The 17,911-nt window shown below is 36.8% G+C and overlaps 2 protein-coding genes and 1 pseudogene across 2 annotated transcripts; 1 reads left to right on the plus strand and 2 right to left on the minus strand.

The window, feature by feature from the left end:
* Positions 1-2,866: 2,866 nt before the first annotated feature.
* LOC145660304 (2-oxoglutarate dehydrogenase-like, mitochondrial) lies at positions 2,867-4,557 on the plus strand (annotated as a pseudogene).
* A 140-nt stretch (positions 4,558-4,697) lies between these two features.
* On the minus strand, positions 4,698-6,732 carry c12h10orf53 (chromosome 12 C10orf53 homolog). The gene is made up of 3 exons (XM_027017440.3): positions 6,511-6,732; positions 6,179-6,298; positions 4,698-5,242 (listed from the first exon to the last, which is right to left on the minus strand). Exons 1-3 carry the CDS (start codon positions 6,602-6,604, stop codon positions 5,163-5,165), a joined length of 294 nt encoding a protein of 97 aa, XP_026873241.2. The 5' UTR covers positions 6,605-6,732; the 3' UTR covers positions 4,698-5,162.
* Positions 6,733-8,767: 2,035 nt separating this feature from the next.
* On the minus strand, positions 8,768-17,574 carry chata (choline O-acetyltransferase a). Its single transcript, XM_027017442.3, has 14 exons — positions 17,520-17,574; positions 16,848-17,039; positions 16,127-16,245; positions 14,858-14,911; positions 14,586-14,766; positions 13,984-14,161; positions 13,487-13,656; positions 13,287-13,387; positions 12,404-12,532; positions 12,172-12,294; positions 11,947-12,088; positions 11,732-11,794; positions 11,467-11,604; positions 8,768-9,088 (listed from the first exon to the last, which is right to left on the minus strand). Exons 1-14 carry the CDS (start codon positions 17,565-17,567, stop codon positions 8,810-8,812), a joined length of 1,917 nt encoding a protein of 638 aa, XP_026873243.2. The 5' UTR covers positions 17,568-17,574; the 3' UTR covers positions 8,768-8,809.
* Between the last annotated feature and the right edge of the window lie 337 nt (positions 17,575-17,911).

The raw sequence follows: 17,911 nt of genomic DNA on the forward strand, positions 1-17,911 counted from the left end.
TGATTACACTGCACTTTAACTTTGCAGTCATCGTCATCATGTTCTCCATGTCCAGTAAGTGGATAAACACATATGTGCACCAATGAATAATTTATGGAAAAAACTAAGCCTCTTACACTGTGTGCAACAGCTCTCTGTCTGAGTATGTAGTTTGGGTGAGAAACCTCCAAAATTGCATGTGTGTGTTTTGGTCAATTCTGTTGGTGTAGAAAAGATTATAATATTATTTGTCACTGATTTCTGAAATAACTAATTTTACTACAGTTTAAAGTAATGTAGTCATTTGCTTTTGCTATATTCTATTTTTAATTGTCATTCTGGTTCATTATTAGAACATATTGTAGGATTTGAGCTGTGTTTTGCTATGGCTAGTCTGAATGCCCTTGTATGCTGGGAGGTTCAGTTTGGAGACTTCCACAACATGGCACAGGGCACCATTGACCAGTTCATCAGTTCGACCAGTTCATTACTTCCAAATCATCATCTAATAAAGTACATATTAACAGAGTTAAAGAATTCATAACTGAATGCCTTTTACAATAATACAAGCAAATGAAATAAAATATGGGTGTTGTTTAATATTATCATGCATTATTAAAGGTTGTTGCGTTATTGTTGTATTTGCCCTACTATCAGAGCTACAATTATGCAACAACAATTATCCTCAATCATGTGGACCATATCGGTTTTACCACTGAACCAAATCTGTACTAGAGCAAAAAAAAGGAAAGAAAAGAAAAAAGTGTCCATGTTTTTAAAACTCTACATTAAGGCCAAGTAATTGTATAGGGATCAATGATGATGACTCAAGTCATGGCCTTCCAAATGAGGCTATAACTCTTCAGCTTAGCTTGCTGTGTCTGTGTGTGTGTGTCTCTGTGTGTGTCTCTGTGTGTGTCTCTGTGTGTGTCTCTGTGTGTGTCTCTGTGTGTGATTACTAGGGCCCAGAGCATTCATCAGCACAGCCTGAGCGTTTCTTGCAGATGAGTAAGGATGACCCTGATTGCTATTCACTGAGTGATCCTCTTATAAATAGTTCAAACTGATACTCACAGGAATTCTGTCCTTTAGTCACTTTACAGGAACCTCTTGAACAACACCTGTTTAGAGAATGCTGAATGACACCATCGTTAATGTTTTTGTTTTATTGCTTAGGTGTGAGTCCCATGGGCAAGGCAAGTTAAGTACTTACAAGACTGTGAATGGCTATAACTAAATCTGGGACTTTTACAGGAGTAACTCTTTAAATTATTTTGACTAGTCGAGTAGAGCTTTACAAGTTCATATATGTCCCCTTAATGCCAAATAATGCCAGATTTTGGTTTCTTACAATGCCACTGCCATCTGTGTTGCCCATGTTCTCACTTGGTGGGAAGTTAAGACTGAACTGAAAATGTTGTTCTTTCCCAAATGAGCTTTCATGACAGTGCACAGCAGATTAAGAAGATGAAGTCTTTAACTTCACGTCTTATAGAAAGAGCACAGGTTACCAGTCAGCATCCCACGCAGATAGCTATTGGAGGGACATATACCAGAATCAGAATTTTATTAATGAATACATGAATGAATGAATGAATGAATGAATGAATGAATGAATGAATGAATGAAAATGCACTTTTTGCTGGTGATTTGAAATGCAAAAATCATAAATCACATTCTTCCATGGTTTGCCCAAATAATGTGGCTACCCTTCTTTTTGTGCTATATGACTGAGAAATGTAGGATAATGAACATGTGAAAACTACCTGTGTAGTAGCTTGAAGTCACAAAAAGCAACAGATATAAATTCTGTGTAACATCATTAAGTTTTTCATTATGAAATAAGTCTGTAAGTTTACAAATTGTGTTGCATTATTATTGTTCAGTCCTAAACAAGCATTTGTTTATAATTAAGAAATTCACTGGAGACTTTGAGGTCAAACTGGATCATGGTCATCTGCTCAACACCTGCCAACTACTTTCATGTGCTAAGAAGTCAGATTTTATTATCTTTCAGAAATCCAGAAAGAGAACATGTTTCCTGTCTGTCACAGAACGCTCCTCCCCCACAAGTCACGTGGTATGGCCTGCCATGTGCAGGGGGTTAGTTTGTTTGTAGCCACACCCTCCATGAGAACACACACCTGTACTGGTTATTGTAGCCCTGTAATGTGGAAACGTCTGTGTAGCTGTTATGCCCGTTTGTATAATCTTCCGTTGCATGTTAGTTAGCTTTGTTACGTGTGGAGTCATGTTACTCATAAATGTTACATGTGCACATCGAGTGCTACTGTTAATGTCTGCGTTGTGTGTTAATAAACATCACTCTCACTGGCGAGGGAGTCTGCACAGTCTGTACCACGCCCTGTGGCGCTCGGGCCAGCGTTACACTGTCCTTTATAGTCAGACAAATATTTTCTTACAACTTTTATTTGTGATGTTCAATCTCAGCATTGCCCAAGTATTTGTTTGTTGTAAATTGTTGAATTATATTGCTATTTTAAACCAAGTGCTCCATTTTATTCTTAGGCTTATGAGCAATGGTTGTAGTTTTTCTTACTGTAATAAAAGCGATGAGGACAGTTCTGATGGGCAGAAAACAGCATGAACTGAATATTTCAGGGTTCTCCCCACACACTTGTTTTCTGCTACAGTAATTGCCTTCCCCAGTTGCAGATAGATGCAGTGCTTTGTGGAGCATGAGAAAATCTCTTCCTGAGCAAATTAAACGGGCCATCTGGGGATGCTGGTGTTTGCTTTGTACAAAAGTTCTCTTAATTTGTTGTCTTGGTTGGACTCACACCTTTCAGAGGTTTATTCACTGTACAATTTCTTCAAAGTTAAACTTATAAAAGTAAACACTAGTTCTGTCTCACTGTGATGATGTATGAGGCTCCCTGAGGCCCGTTCCAGCTTTTAATTCATGAGTATGGGTGTGTCCGAATTTGCTTAACACAATTTTAGACAACTGAGATCTATCAGTCTTTTGAGGGAATAAAAGGGGGAAGCATAATAATTTCTTCTAGAGGAACAAAGTTCAGAACAATCAGACCAGATGAGAGCTCTGCATCTAAAAACCCAAATGTTGTGAAGAGAGACATCTTTTTGCACTGGGAAGTCTAAGAACTGGCAAAAGAAAGGCAACAGCCCAAACTAAAAGATACTGTTGCAATTGTCTGCTTGGAGCAGGTGACCACCAAAACTACCAATGTCCAATAAAGAATGCTGTATTCAGGGACCTGTAACTTCATATACTAGTCTTTCCTGTGTTACATTTAGGATTTTTGTAATTAAAGTAAAATCATAAATAGCAATGACAACTGAAGGCTAGCTGCAAACATTAAAGCAGTTAGTAACTGCTTTGTAAACCTACACAAGATCATAATGCTTAGACTTCTGCCTTACAAAGAGTGACTAAAACACATTTTGCAAATTACAGTGTACTGCATACACTCCTGGTTGTTCAGTGATTGCAATTGGTTAAACTCTCATGGAAAACTGGATGATAGGGGTCACTGCCTCTCTTTTGCAGAGGGAAATATGTTATCCATGCAGACCACCTGTGGCAGCCAGATATATTCAGTTTCACTGAAAGTGAAGTGGTTAAACCCTTTCTCCAAATGTGATGAGATTCAGCAGACTTGTGCAGATGAGCCTTCAAATAGTGGCTGAGCTCACACATTTTGGAGAAACATGTATGGACTTTGTCCTCCTGAGTCTGGTGGTATTGTCAAGAGATATGGAATAAAACTACAAGCATTTAAATTTGGATTCAGAGCACAAGTAAAATATGTTTAAAAGTGCATTCTCATGCTAACATTGATGATAAAAAATGGGATCAAATATTTACATAAAAACCTGGTATTATCAACAAATGTAAAACTAAAAAAGAAAAAATTGAAGGAAAAATTAGTTTCTACTACTAACACAAAGTCACATTCGGACACTTTTAATCTTGATAATTTTTTCTTATATCTACATATTCAGATATCACCATTTCCCTTTTATCTTATCAGGGCAAAATCAGCAGACATATAGCAACACTGAATCCATTTGGTGTCAAGAAGAACATAAGAACATGAGTTTGTGATTATGAAGACCATTTTTCCTAACAGTGCTGTCCAATGAGAAACCAATATGGTTAATGTCCTCCTTTATAACCATTCACATCCTTCAAGCAGAACATGTCTCCATGTCCCAATTAAACTTCCCTCTTTCAGGTACGTTGTCCATGACACTGCTGAAGCGCCTGCCACTGGAAGCAAGTTGGCTCACTTGGCAGAGCTCAATAGGATATGGACACTGCATTTGATTTCGGTGCCTTTGAAGGCAGGAGCTTTTGATTCTAATCTGTTGATTTAAACATTCTTCTCATGGGTTTACTTCAACTGTGTTGTCAATGCACTATATTTATTTAGACATAGAATTAGAATGTTAATGCATCTATTCAGAATATCACTATTATCTCCATCTGCTTGAGGAACTAAAAATAGACTATTCAGTCATATTCACAAGTACAGCAGACATTAAACAGATGGCACAGTGACAAGTAGCAATATTCTCTTTGGCTGCCACAATATACTTTGTGGCTGTCAAAACACACTCTACCTGTCGGGACTATGATATACTTTGAAGGTTCAGCATTGGGAATGTACTTAGTGTTAATATCAGTGTGCTTATAAAAACAGGAAGCAATAAATAGGAAGAGTACGCACTGGTAATCTTACGTCAGATAAGACTATGTTTTACTGCATATATTTTCACACAGTGAGCAATACAATAATTGATGATGCCATTGTTAAGTCTCCTTTGGAAAATTAGATTGTATTTAACTGGCAGTGTTTATTGCCCAACAGTATTCTCATAACCTGTAGAAACAAGTTAATGGTGTACCATGTATGTGCTTAAGCAGGTCTTAATAAGTTATGCAGAATTTATTTTCAGATGTGATAATGTGTAAGCACAAATGTTTTACAGTTCAGGACATAGAACAGTTACCCTGTTGTATCTCTATATAGCAATGTAACCATACCAAAGAAAAAGAGGGTTAATATAAAACAGTGGAATCTTTATCACAAAATGGAGGTGTGACTTCTGACCACAAGGTTACTTAACAATAATATACTAAAATTAACATTGTGAAATATTTGTTAGCATTTTTATCAAACTGCACAAAATACATATTATATTTGGTGTTGTTGGTATGCACTCCTTACTGTGTCTATGGCATCTTGACACAGTGGATCAAGTCGTCCATCACCCCCTAGTGAAAACATAACTTGTTAGATATATTAAATATTACTACCAACATTTTCTCACAGCCACCACACTGTGTATATACTTTGCTTTTCTGGGTTACAAATTCCCCCATACTGTACAGAATTTTATCAACAGTTTTCAGTTTTTCATGAAAATATTACATTTACTAATTTACAAAGTCCTATTTCCTTAGTAATCAGGAAACTCCATCATACACTCTCTAGGAGAGTCACCTCCAAATTTAAGGACTAAACATTACATAGAGAAGAAAGGGATAGTAATGTCAGTTATTTTTATGGTGCTGTGCATGCAGTTATTTTGTGACTGAAAATTGACCCTTGCCTATAATTGTGACTGAAAAGGCAACAGAAAGGCAATAAAAGCATGAAATCATATGTGTAGACATCTATACAAACTTTCCTAATAGCTTTCACTTTTTTGTGCTTTCACCATTTCAAAATCCTGTTCTGTCATTAATCCAAGAAAAACTTTAATGGAACCAAGGATTCTTGGTGGCTGACAGTTCAGTATAATATTAGGCCTATCTATTAACAAACACTTTAGATACTTATAAATGTAGCTTGAAAGGCACAAAACACAATCAAACGAACAAACAAAAAACAAAAACAAAAACAAAAACAATAGGCAATAGAGCATGAAATCATAAAGAATGTGTATTCGTGAATTCGTGAAACATAATTGGTAGACATTTATCCAGTAAAGTAACTTAATAGTTTTAGAGAATGTTTAAAAATCATAAACGGAATTGCTGGTTGCAGAAAGCCAATGTGTATAGAGAACAATAAAGTGTAGGCCTACATTGGGATGAACACCTGATCGAGAAAAAAAAATTAAAAAGTAATATCAAATGCGAATTGCTAATATTTGCATTGTGACAATGAAGTGCCATTTATTATTGATGCTGAATGAGGGTTATTACCGAATTCAAGATCGTTAATGTTACATTTATAGACGCATTCTCCGTTGATCATGAGTTCCAGCTGGTTCCATTCTGACGTTTTTTCTAGAACCCAGATGTAGCCACATTCTTTCAGAGTCGCTTACGAAGATAAAGCAAAAACCATCAAGTATAATTTTATAATGATGTACGTGATGCTGTAGGCAACAAACCTAATCATATATGTCCTTAATTTCACAGCTATCTCAGACAGAACAGAGGGGGTTAATTACACATTGACCATAAGACAAATGAAATCTTATATCGGGTAAGTTAGCTAGGGTTAGCTTAGCTACCTAGTTAGCGTTATCTACCTTGGAGACCTTCTAGGCGAAATGTCCTGTGTTCAACAATACCACACGATTCGTAAGGACCATATCGGACGATGATCGGTGAAGTATGTGTCATAATCTCAGATTTCTAAACTAGAACAGCAAAAGATCAACCAACAGCAACAGCAAAGAGCAAAAACAACCGACAGCTACAAGTACACAAAATGGTCAACTCTTTTCTACCACACAATCTATGCTGTCCGTTCCCCTAGCAACAGATTACAGTCACGCGACTGTAACTAGACAGAATGGTTCATGTTTTTCAAGTGTTTAGAAACAATGAAAAGCCACATTACAGTCCTTTCTGTAATTTTACATAAAATACTTAGTTAGCTAGCTAAAACAAAACGTTGGTGATAGCTATGTTAAGTAATAGTCAACTTAACACCCTGTACATTATTCATTGTTAAGTACCCACGATGCACTGCAAATTGTGGTGTAAGGACGTTGTGTATAGTCAACGTACGCTCGCTGCATTTTCTTGTATAGGTCTACACAGTAATGTAACGAGAAAGTGTCATGAATGACTTGTCAGAGCGCTGACGGATCGATTTCGAGTACCAAATGCCAATAGGCAAGAACTAGGTAGCTAAACTTGCTGAGCTCTTATAAGGCTGATTTATCCATTTCTAGGAAAATAAAATGGTGAAATTCCTGAATCTATAAATGAGAAAGTTCTAGCCGGGTAGTTAGCTAATGTAGCTAAAACCTTATGCAGACTCATCAGCAAATTAAAAACAAAAAACAAACAAACAAAAAAACAAACAAACAACAACTGCTATTGTAACTGGCAACACAGTCATGAGTGGAAAAAAAAAGTGTAGTGGACCTAAATATACCCTTGTGGTGATCCAGTATTAAGTATGGTCGTGAGGAAAACCTTTTTGCCTAGAAATGATAATGTCATAATCCAGTTGCTGATGACAGTATCAGTTTCACGATTCGTGTATTAAAAGCAGAACTATAGTTAACACACAGGATACTTCATAACCACTGAAGTAAAAGTTACTGGATGATAGTCTTTTAAATTTGTAGTGGCACAAAAATAATTCCTACAATATGCCAGTAGGCTACTTGATTGAAATCCCAGATGCTAATGTCTTTCAGAGATATAAAGTTCTTATACAACTCCTTGTTCTTCCCATCATGTTACACGCAGTGCCCCACTTGCAATATATGCTCTCCAATAATATACAATAACTAGACAAATGTTATTTTTCTCAAGCTAGATGTTTCATGGGGAGAGGATGTCCTTAGAGTTGATTTTGTTTGTCAAGAGGTCAAAGGCATGAAAAGTAAAGGCATAGGGTATGTATATAAGGAAGAGTAAAAATAATTTTAAATATCTTAGATCCCGTGAAGTAGCACATGCTTTTCAGCTTTTCAAACAGCTAATTAGTGTAACATATTTAAAATTATACACAAATAAAAATGCCAAAAATAGTTTGCATTTGTGCTTCACAATACTGTTATTTTCCACCAAAACTTTATTACTTTGCTTATATTCAAAACATCTTGAAATGTATCAATTTTATCAAATACATTGTTCTTAATTATTCACAAAATGTATACATACATTTTACACATAAATACCACATACAGACATTTGCTTCATTCTACATACAGTTTCAGACCAGTGTATAGGAACATGTTCTTAACATGTTTAATTAAAAATAGGTTTTCAAATGTTTAATTTAACTCCTAATCAATTGTCTTGTTTAGATACAGAATATAGTATTTAGAACTACTATTAAGTTCTAAGAAATCAATCCATCCTGAATTATGGAATGTTACACAGTGAAATAATAATATAGTACTATAATAATATAAGACACAGCATACAGTTTCCTTACCATTTTACAGTGGGTGATGTACTTCTAACAATAGATGTAAAACATTGATACATGTCTGTGATCATAATACTTTGAGTGATGGTGGCCTGTGGAATATTCAAACCATTGAGGAGCTTTAATATTTGCTATAAGCTAAACATGAATCACATATTGCTGCACTTAATTTCACACACACAGGGACATAGACATTTCTTTTTGCCCCTTGACCTTCTAGCAGTGTACATGGAAAACTCAAAATATATGGTTGAGTTTTACTTGGTGCAGATTTGTAATGGTGGTAGTATTAGTTCATACACGATATCTAAGATAACCTTCAGAATCAGATTTATATTACTCTAAATAATTACTGTGGACAAAAAAAATGGCACAAAAAATTTTTATTTGGCAAAAGTTCAACATCACAGATGAGTACTAGCTTGTCAGGATTGTTATGTCTTTCCCCCATTTTTCACTGTCTGGGAGACATCCTCCATACTCTCTGTGGAAGTATGTGGTTTGACTTGAGTATTAGAAATGCGGCATAGATCTTGCATCTCTCGTAGGCATGCCACAATAGCTTTCACAAACATATCTGAAGAGGTCCCAGGGCTGTCATGGAAACTGGACACAGAGAAAATTATGTGGTCTGACTGGGGATTGTAGCAGACCCCATAGCCATTAGGGACCACTGGGCCATAGCAGCAGAACATCTCCACAGTTGTGGGGACCTGTTTGTAAAGATCATACTATTAGAGTGTGCTTGGTGGTCCACATATGCCTCATAGAATTAAAGATTCCAGTATGGATAATACTGTGAGTTCCTTGAAATTGCTTTGCACCTTTTGCATGTTTATTACCTGTTTTTCCTTTGTGCTTTTCCCTTAAGTTAGTCAAGTTGCCTTTACTTAACTAGCTATGTATTTAGCTAGCTAAATTAGTACTAGACACAAAGTAATTAATGATGAAAACCACAATAAACATGTTATTGTCTGTGAAGAGTGATTATTATTCTCCCATTAATCATGTAATTTGGTTGTTACAAGTGGAAAGTATGGGTGGGGTGAATTACATTGAGCAACGAATATTTTCATTAACATTAGCTAGTGGCTTTGTTGGAGATTGATTGGAGTTTAAATCTTTCTGGCTTGTAATGTGCAATGTTCATGACATCCATGATGTTTGTGATGTTGACAATGATCAATTTAAATATTAATCTAGCAGGTTCCCCTTTGCCCATTGGGATTGTTTATTTATTTGTTTGTTTGATTATTTTCCTGTTTGGGACAGGAGATGCCATTTGTAAGCCAACATGCATATTTATTAGCTACCAACACTCTGTTAATTATAGAGTTCAGGTGCTTTAATCACACCCATTTCTAACAGGTGTGTAAAATCAAGCACAAAGCCAAAACAAACACTGGCAGAAGAAGGGGTCATACTGTAGAGCTCAGTGACTGCCATATGATGCAACCTTTGGCTCAAAACTTCATAAAATTGCTGCTCTGCCAAATCAGGCCTGGCCAACTGTATGTGCTATTATTGTGAAATTAAAACATCTATGAGTAGCAAAACTTTAGCCACAAAGAGGTAGACTCTAACCCTCAATTGCTCAAGTGATCAATGATCTGTCTGCAGGCTAATAGTCTACTCTATGTTTGGCAGATGCCAGGAGAAGCCTACCTACCAGAATGCAAAAGTGCCTACACTAAAGTTTGATGGAAGAAGGATAATGGTCTGGTGCTGTTTTTGGGGGTTTGGGATAGGCCCCTTGAATCATATGTAGGGTAATATTAATGGTATAGCATACATAGACATTTTAGACAGCTATATGCTTTCAGCTTTGTAACAATTTGGGGAATTGTTGCAGCATGACTGTGCCCATGTACATAAAATGTGTTCCTGGTTTGAAAGGTTTGGTTGGTGTAGGGGCACTTCTGTGGCCTGCACAAAGTCCTGACCTCAACCCCTTAAGGATGAATTGGAGTTTCAATTGTGATCCAGACCTTCTTTCCCAACATAACAGCCACCCCTCGTTTGATTTTCCACACCTGTCCCTCGTGTAGTTAATGTATTTAAACCCTGCCTTGTGGCCTTGGTCTTGATTGTTCATTGTGTTTACTTCATTGTGTAGTATTGAATGTTTGAATGTTAGTTTGTACTCAGTGTATCCTAGCCTTTTTGTTTCTTAGCCCTGAGTATTCCCTAGTCTTTGTTATAGCCTGTTTTCTGTTTCCCTTCGTGTGTTTTTGTTTGTTTGTATTGTATCCCCGTACTCTCCGTGTTGGCTGTATGACACTGGACTGCTACAACAACTCCGATTTTGGATTTGCCCATAATAAATCTCGCTCTTCTCCACACATGGGTCCGCCTCATCACCGCTCACCGTTACAGTATTTAACATAAGATCAGGATTATTTTAACATAAAACAGTTTATGGACACTGCTGTTAAGTGCCTCAAGGAAGAACCTGCCTTTAAAATGTACTTATTTTCTCAAGGCTAATGTTGGGGTCTGATGGGCATTGATTGATGTAAAGGATGTCTTTTATATTTTATTATAATGTAAAGGGTTCATTTCTAACTGCTGTGAATTTTGTGAACCACAAAAAACAGAAGTAATCCTTAAATTTATGTGCAAGATAGATGAAGATCAGGCAGGGCAGTATGAGTGGGTGTTAGTTAATGAACAGTTTGAATGAGACAGTCATAAGTCCGTGTTTCTATATGTATGTACGTAAACATTAGACGAAAGCACATGACCCAAAACTTGTTTTATAACCCATTCTCAAAACATCAAGAATGTTGAAGTACTATATCATTGCACTATAAATTCAATGGTGTTGGAGTTTAAAAAGAAATGTTAAATGATACATTATATGATATAGCTAACAAATTGAATACATTCCAAATTATGTACACTTGTAAGTCTTAAACAGCATTATGTATGTAAGTATATGTATGTTCTTTTGGACTCCACTCACATCCTATGCTTCCTTCAGAGATTGGCAAGTGTTTTAGGATGTCTTACTGGTGGCAATTGTGTGAAAAATGCTGTGAAGTGGATGGTGGACTGGTTAGACTTGCCTAGTGTTTTTGTTCTTACAAACCTGACTTGTTGAGAGGATGAACTGGTTGCTGATGACGTAAGTCTCATCTGTGAATATCTCAGGCTCCTCCAAGTTGAGCTCCTTAGCTATCTCACGCAGTCCAAGTAAGTGATTGTCTATTGCCATTCCTGTGATAGCCTGTTAAAATGAGTGATTCCATGCACAAGAATAATAGCTTCATATTGATGGAATAATGTCATTAAGTGATGAATAAATGCATTTAGTGGAAAAGGTAATTCTGCATAGCAGCCTCCATTTTATTTACCAAGATTGTATAATGGGTTTGTGCCCTAATAGCGTGCCATAACTTCTCCATCTTCTCAGCATCCTAAATAAATAATAGAATACAGTAAAATGATGTTACGATGTCAGCTTTATTGCAATAAGATAATTAAAATAATGTATGAGTATATCTACTGAATGAGGCTTAACAGTTAATGAAAACAATGGTAAGTAATCTGAACCATTGTAATAACATACCGTCACACTGGAATTTTTATCTGTCATCGATTTCACAAACACCAAAGCCTCAGCAGTAGAAGAGCGAATGTTGTCCACTCGACCCTGATGGAAACGACGAATTGATGCACTCTCATAAGTGGGAACAGGTCTTCTGTGACATCTGGTAATAGGTTAAAAGTCAGGTTTGGCATGGTGTGTGCCTCTGTTGAATATCTGTTTTGAGGTAGAAAACAGCAAACTAACTTGTAAAATGCAAACTGCAGAGCTACTTGTATATAAGCATCAGGACTCATTTTCTGCTTCTTGATGAAGTCTTTCCCATAACTGTTGAACTTGTGGACATTCATGTCAAGATTTCTAACAAGCCTAAATAAAATGGACAATTTTTAAATCACAAATTCATATTACTGACACAGATATACAATGCAGGTATGTTGACTATGATCCTCAAGACAAATATTGCTTGTTGATTTGCCTTTGTAATTTGTCTGCTGAAGCAGTAAGGAGTTCTTGGATCTTTGGCGAGCATTTCCAGCGAAGACGTCTTGGTGCTGGCAGCTCACTCACACTATCTGCCCTTACCAGCTTGGAAGGGCTGTTTCTCCTAAGAGTGGGAAATACACACATGGAGCCAGTGTGTACTGTCTATACATTGCTTGTGTGCCATTTATTTTTTCAAAGTAGTTAGTTAAACATTTTGTGTAAGCAATTACCTGTAACTATTAATACAAGCAGTACTTGTTCTCAAGCTATTGCAAAATTTCACCCTCTTTAGATGATGGAATAACTAATTGTCTGTCACTTGAACAAGCCTAGAAAATAGACCCAAAGCGTGAAAAACCTCCAATTTCCTTGGTCTTCTGGGTCTTCAAAAACCTCTAATGGTCCATAGTTTTATAGTATTCATGCTTCCAGGCTAACTCGCATTTACTGGCTCATATGTTTTCAGAGCTGAAAAAGCTTGTTGGGTTCTTAGCAGACTGTCCTGGGAACCTATGCATGAAATGGAGCTTTATTTGTATAATGTGAAAGGGGTATTATAATTCCATTTTCAGATGCTAATTCTGAATTGTATGAAAATGTATTTCATTTACATTTACAAAGCTGATACTTTTATCCAAAGCGACTTACAATTAAGACTGAGTACAACGTGAGCAATTGAGGGTTAAGGGCCTAACAGTGGCAACTTGGCAGTGGTGGGGCATGAACCAGAAACCTTTCAATTATAAGTCAAGTAATCAGTAAAACACAGTATATTATAAATCTTCCATTTTTTTTTTTAATTGTCATGTCCTGTCAAAATGTAAAAGATAATGGAGAGCAGATGAAGAAAAAAATGTGTATATATCTTAGCTTACATGTACTTCAGTACATATTCTGTGCACTGGACCAGCACGATCCCCTCAAAGGGTGAGTGTTCACAAACAACACCACAGCACCCATCTGCACCTACTACAAACTGAGAGTTGCAATGTTTTTATAGCAAAATTTCTTTTCACTGTAAGCCAACACATGCATATTTTTTATTTGATGCACCCAAATTTTGTAGATGCTTTACCTGCAAAGGCTTGTCATACCAGCGGTTTCCCCCGCTCCTGTCTGCTCCTCCTCCATGGAGCATCATCATGGCTCGGTTGGTGGCACTCGGCTCTATGCCACAGGATTCATCCAGGCACACCACACACACACTGCGCTCGATCATATCCAGAGAGTCCCTGTTGGTAGAATCTGCACCAGATGCTCATATTCAGCATGGTTTAATATCTGATGAGCCTGTCTGAATGCAGCACTTTTTATATAAAACATTTCCAGTTAGTGTATGTTTTCTGTCAGTGCTGTTGGTTGTTGTTTGATGAATTGTCAGAAAGTCCATTGTACATCTCAGTAATTGTCAGTAAGTCCATTGTACAATTTATATGTATTTTATAGTTTGAAGATATAAATAGATGTAAAATTGTAGATTTTTAAAGTCTGCATTTTTATAGGAGATATATTGATCCAAGAACACAGTGTCGATTATCAGGAGAGGACTGTGGTTACAGTTCAACCTCTGACCTTTAACAAGGATGCTGCGAGCCTCTGCCCACTCTGTCCTGCCATCTGAGGTGAGCAGTCCAATAGGAGGCAACTGCTCCTCTTCACTATCTGCCATCCTCTTGATCTTCTGTAGCTGAGTGTACAGGTCTTTCTCACTGAGTCGCCGGAAGTTGATTACTACATCAAGAACAAAGAACTGACAAAAATAACATGAAGTTTATGCAGTTGTTTAATTAACTTAATGCCTTACAGTGATGCAAGTTTCATGACATAAAAGCACACTGATAGACATTTAGAGTGCAAGTGTAGTACCCTAATGAGTGCCTGTAACTTTTCATTATGACATTTAAAGGGATTGTCTTTTGCATAATTAAAAACAGCTCAAGCATAAAAATTATTTGTAACCATCCTCATTAAATCAACAGTGAGCACCTGTTAGAGGGCATTGCTTATTAATTATAGTGTAGAACAGGAAATCAAATACCCAGGGGATTTGTACATCAAAACTGCTTTAGTCTCATTTAGACTCTTTGTTGGATTAGGTCTAATCAGTTCCAACAACTAAATCAACATATATACCCAGCAAATAGTTCCTGTATGCCTTGGCAGTACAGCCTTACCTGGTTTTTACAAGCTACTATGACATGTTCTGGTTCTGGCATAACACTGCTCTCCTGAGCCACCAGGGTATCTGTCTTAGATCCAGGTAGACGGTAGGAGGTGAAGAGCCTGTAGTACTGCTCCATACACAGGGGAGTCCCAGCCAACTGGCCCCGGGCATAGTCCACTGGTAGGGCATGCCTGCAAAAACACAGCCCAACCAGGATGCTTCGAATGAATGGAACACAGAATTAGATCAAGCAGTTATTGGTGGCAACAAGGTACAACCTACCCATCAAGTAGATACTTGTATTCTAACACACCTGAAATGAGATGAGCTGCAAATCTGTTGGATAAAGGAAGAAGGAACAGAGATTTAACTGTAATTCACAGAAAATCTTCATAAGAAAATACTAAAAAAAATCTCTGTGTACTAAACAGAATAAACGTATGCAATGTATGACTGTGGGATTTAGAGTGAGTTAATACCATTCTAGCTGGTCCTGAAGTTGCACTGCCCCTCAGTTCCCTCTCACACATGCCTCCACTGCCTCACCCAAGTGCCTTATTTAATCAGCTATTAAGATCACATTTCCTGTTCAGTAGTATCATCACAACATTAAATTGTACAGCAATTAATAAACCCCCAACATGTAGAACATTTTTATTATAACCTTATGCTATAAAAAGTGGCTTTCTGGATGTTGCTTAACTTAATATAGTGAAAAGTTTAATCATGGATTTATTAAATTAAGTCTTAAAATGATTTTTCCTCTAACAGCGTAAGATTAAAATGCATAGTTCTAGACGAATCCCAGGTTACAATTTGCTGACCTAATGTCATAAAACATGGGAATATCTGACATGGAAATTCTTCTGTAGCTCCCCTGGTAGATAATCAGATTGTGCTTGGTGGTAGTAACAACAAGGTCTTGGGTTTGATTTCCAAGGAATACATGTACTGTCATACTGATAAATATGTAAGACACTCTGGATAGGAGCATCTGGAAATGCATATTTTAGGTGTTAAAATGGCTAAGCTTTTGTCTATTATAGGTAATGTGCTCAGAGTAGAACAGCTGACAGATTGCTTTTTACTAGTGATGGTACCTTTTAGGGTGTTAAGGCAGTAAGCCATCTATAGGTTATTTAAGACATGTGCAATATTTCTTATGCATTTACTCATTTGCACAGTGAGATATCTTGCAAATAGACACTAGTATGAAGAGCACCTCCATAACGCACACATATGAAACTGTACAGCTGATGGAAGGAAAAGCATGCAACACACAGACTTTATGGTTTACATAATCTTTATGAAGTTCAGAACATTTCCCAGACATGCTAAGCATCCATCATTTATTTATATGGATGCATTCAGTGTAATGATAAGAATGTACAAATTACTAAAGGTAGGATAATTTCCATTTCAATTTCATCTAATTTTAGAACTTTAACATTCAGTTCAGGTTGAAAATAATAACTATGTTTTCTGTTGGAATGTTTTAAGCTCTAAAATCAAAATGGAAATGCTCCCAGTTCCAGCCTCAGGGACCAATACCTGAGTGTGTCACTCTGAGCCCTGAAGTTCTGATTAGGGAAGACCATAACAGGGCTAGAGTTGACAGGTAGTGCTAGTCTGTTATTCAAATACATATCTTCAAGCCAGTAGTCGTATACCTGAAGAAATGAAAATATTTAAACACTTTTATGTGTTAGCAGGAAAGTTGCACATTGGTTAAGTTTCCAGAAGGGACGTTTAAGGCTGTGGCTTTATACTGTAGCATGTTCAAACAGGTGTTGCATTAGAAAAGTATAAATAGTGTAAAACATCTATTCACTTTAAGACAGATTAAGGTGTTGAGTGATGAGAAACATAAACACATTGTGATCATTAGAACAAATGCCCATTTTCAGAATGAACTGGGTTTTTTTTGTTTTTTTTTTTGTCTTATGGCAGTACTTACAGCAAGCTGCATATTTAACAAATGTAAAAGTAAATGCTCATGTGGAACCTCAGAATTAAAATTGGCCTCTAATTGATACCTGTAACATCAGGCCCATGCCTAATACTGGGGATACTTTACCTTGAACAGTTGTATCTAATGTAAAATAAATTAAAAAATAAAGTTTATAAATCTGTGCAATATGTTAACATAAACTCAGAACAGCTATAAAGCAAAGAGAAAATGACTAAATCTCTTTGAGCTCATAGGTAATAACATTTAACAGAGGGAGGTCACCAGCTTAGCACAAGATGAGAGTAGCTACAAGGGCCTTACCCAGTTGTCTTTAGTCTCTTTTCTTTCCAGTAGCTTTTCCTGAAGTAATTCTCCTAGCCCCCCAGGTGCGCCAAACTTCTCTGTGATGTCCTTTGTCCTTCTGAACTGCTCTTCGGAGACCAGGTGTCTCATACACCTTAGATACATGTCAAGTGTTTGCTGTAAGGCTGGGACTGGCAACTTCAGAAGACCCTAATCAGAGAGGAGTACAGCCTTATGGAGAGCACTGAATCTGTCATACTACTGAACATAAGAGAAAACATCTAATTAAGTCATTAAGTAGATCCTGTCCATGTTCAGATTTTGCTCATAAACCAATAAGTGTCTCATAATTTGCTTTTTATGGGGCATCTTAGCATGTCCTAATTACTTATTCCTGATATTTCTGTCAAAGACTAGCAAGGCGTTATTTTGGACAAAATATGAAACAACTGAAATTGTAGCCGTTTTCATTGTACATAGTCGTCAGCTCCATCAAAATGCTTAGACCTGATAACAGCGTCATCAATTTTGTACTGTAAAATCTTAGTAATACATGTTGCGCTTAAATTACGCAATTTTAGTAACTGAAGATTTACGTTAAAAGTTCACAATAATTTAAATTACAAAAAATGTATTGACGCAAGCTTAGAAGTAGTATGTGAATAATGGATAATGATAAATATACACTACACTCTGATCCCCTTGGTCTCTTGACGGTTGCCTTTCCAAAACCGGCATTCTCAAACTTCTGGTGTCATTCAATCGAGAGAAAAGGAGATACTGTGTACTGCGCCTTCTGGAACAGATGATCGTTGAACAAATGGAAGCCTTGAGATGTCTCAACGAAAAAGTGACCTTTTCAGCACCGATCCGTTATCTACACCATTTGTGCGCCCAAATGGATGGATTTATTATAATCATCGATATGTTAATTACATATAGCTAATCATTTACAATTCAGTTTGAATAGTTCAATTAATAATTTAAGACAAAGAGCAGGCCATAATAATACGAATTAGATGAACAAAAGCTACATTAAAAACTGGCTCCCCTAAGGCATTACTTCATAGTTGACATAAAGG

The sequence above is a fragment of the Electrophorus electricus genome, chromosome 12 (assembly GCF_041902795.1).
Source record: "Electrophorus electricus isolate QZ-2024a chromosome 12, ASM4190279v1, whole genome shotgun sequence".
NCBI lineage: Eukaryota > Metazoa > Chordata > Actinopteri > Gymnotiformes > Gymnotidae > Electrophorus > Electrophorus electricus.

Bases quoted from the DNA above. Each gene is read 5' to 3' on its own strand.
- chata (XM_027017442.3), bottom strand. From the start codon at position 17,567: ATGCCGGTTTTGGAAAGGCAACCGTCAAGAGACCAAGGGGATCAGAGT. The intron at 11,795-11,946 runs GTATGTTATTAC...TTATTTATTTAG, and splicing joins ATAAAAATTCCAGTGTGACG to GATGCTGAGAAGATGGAGAA. The intron at 11,605-11,731 runs GTAAATAAAATG...TCATTTTAACAG, and splicing joins AAACCCATTATACAATCTTG to GCTATCACAGGAATGGCAAT.
- c12h10orf53 (XM_027017440.3), bottom strand. From the start codon at position 6,604: ATGACACATACTTCACCGATCATCGTCCGATATGGTCCTTACGAATCG. The intron at 6,299-6,510 runs GTAGATAACGCT...TATCTTCGTAAG, and splicing joins TCGCCTAGAAGGTCTCCAAG to CGACTCTGAAAGAATGTGGC. The intron at 5,243-6,178 runs GTAATAACCCTC...TGTTTTCACTAG, and splicing joins CATTAACGATCTTGAATTCG to GGGGTGATGGACGACTTGAT.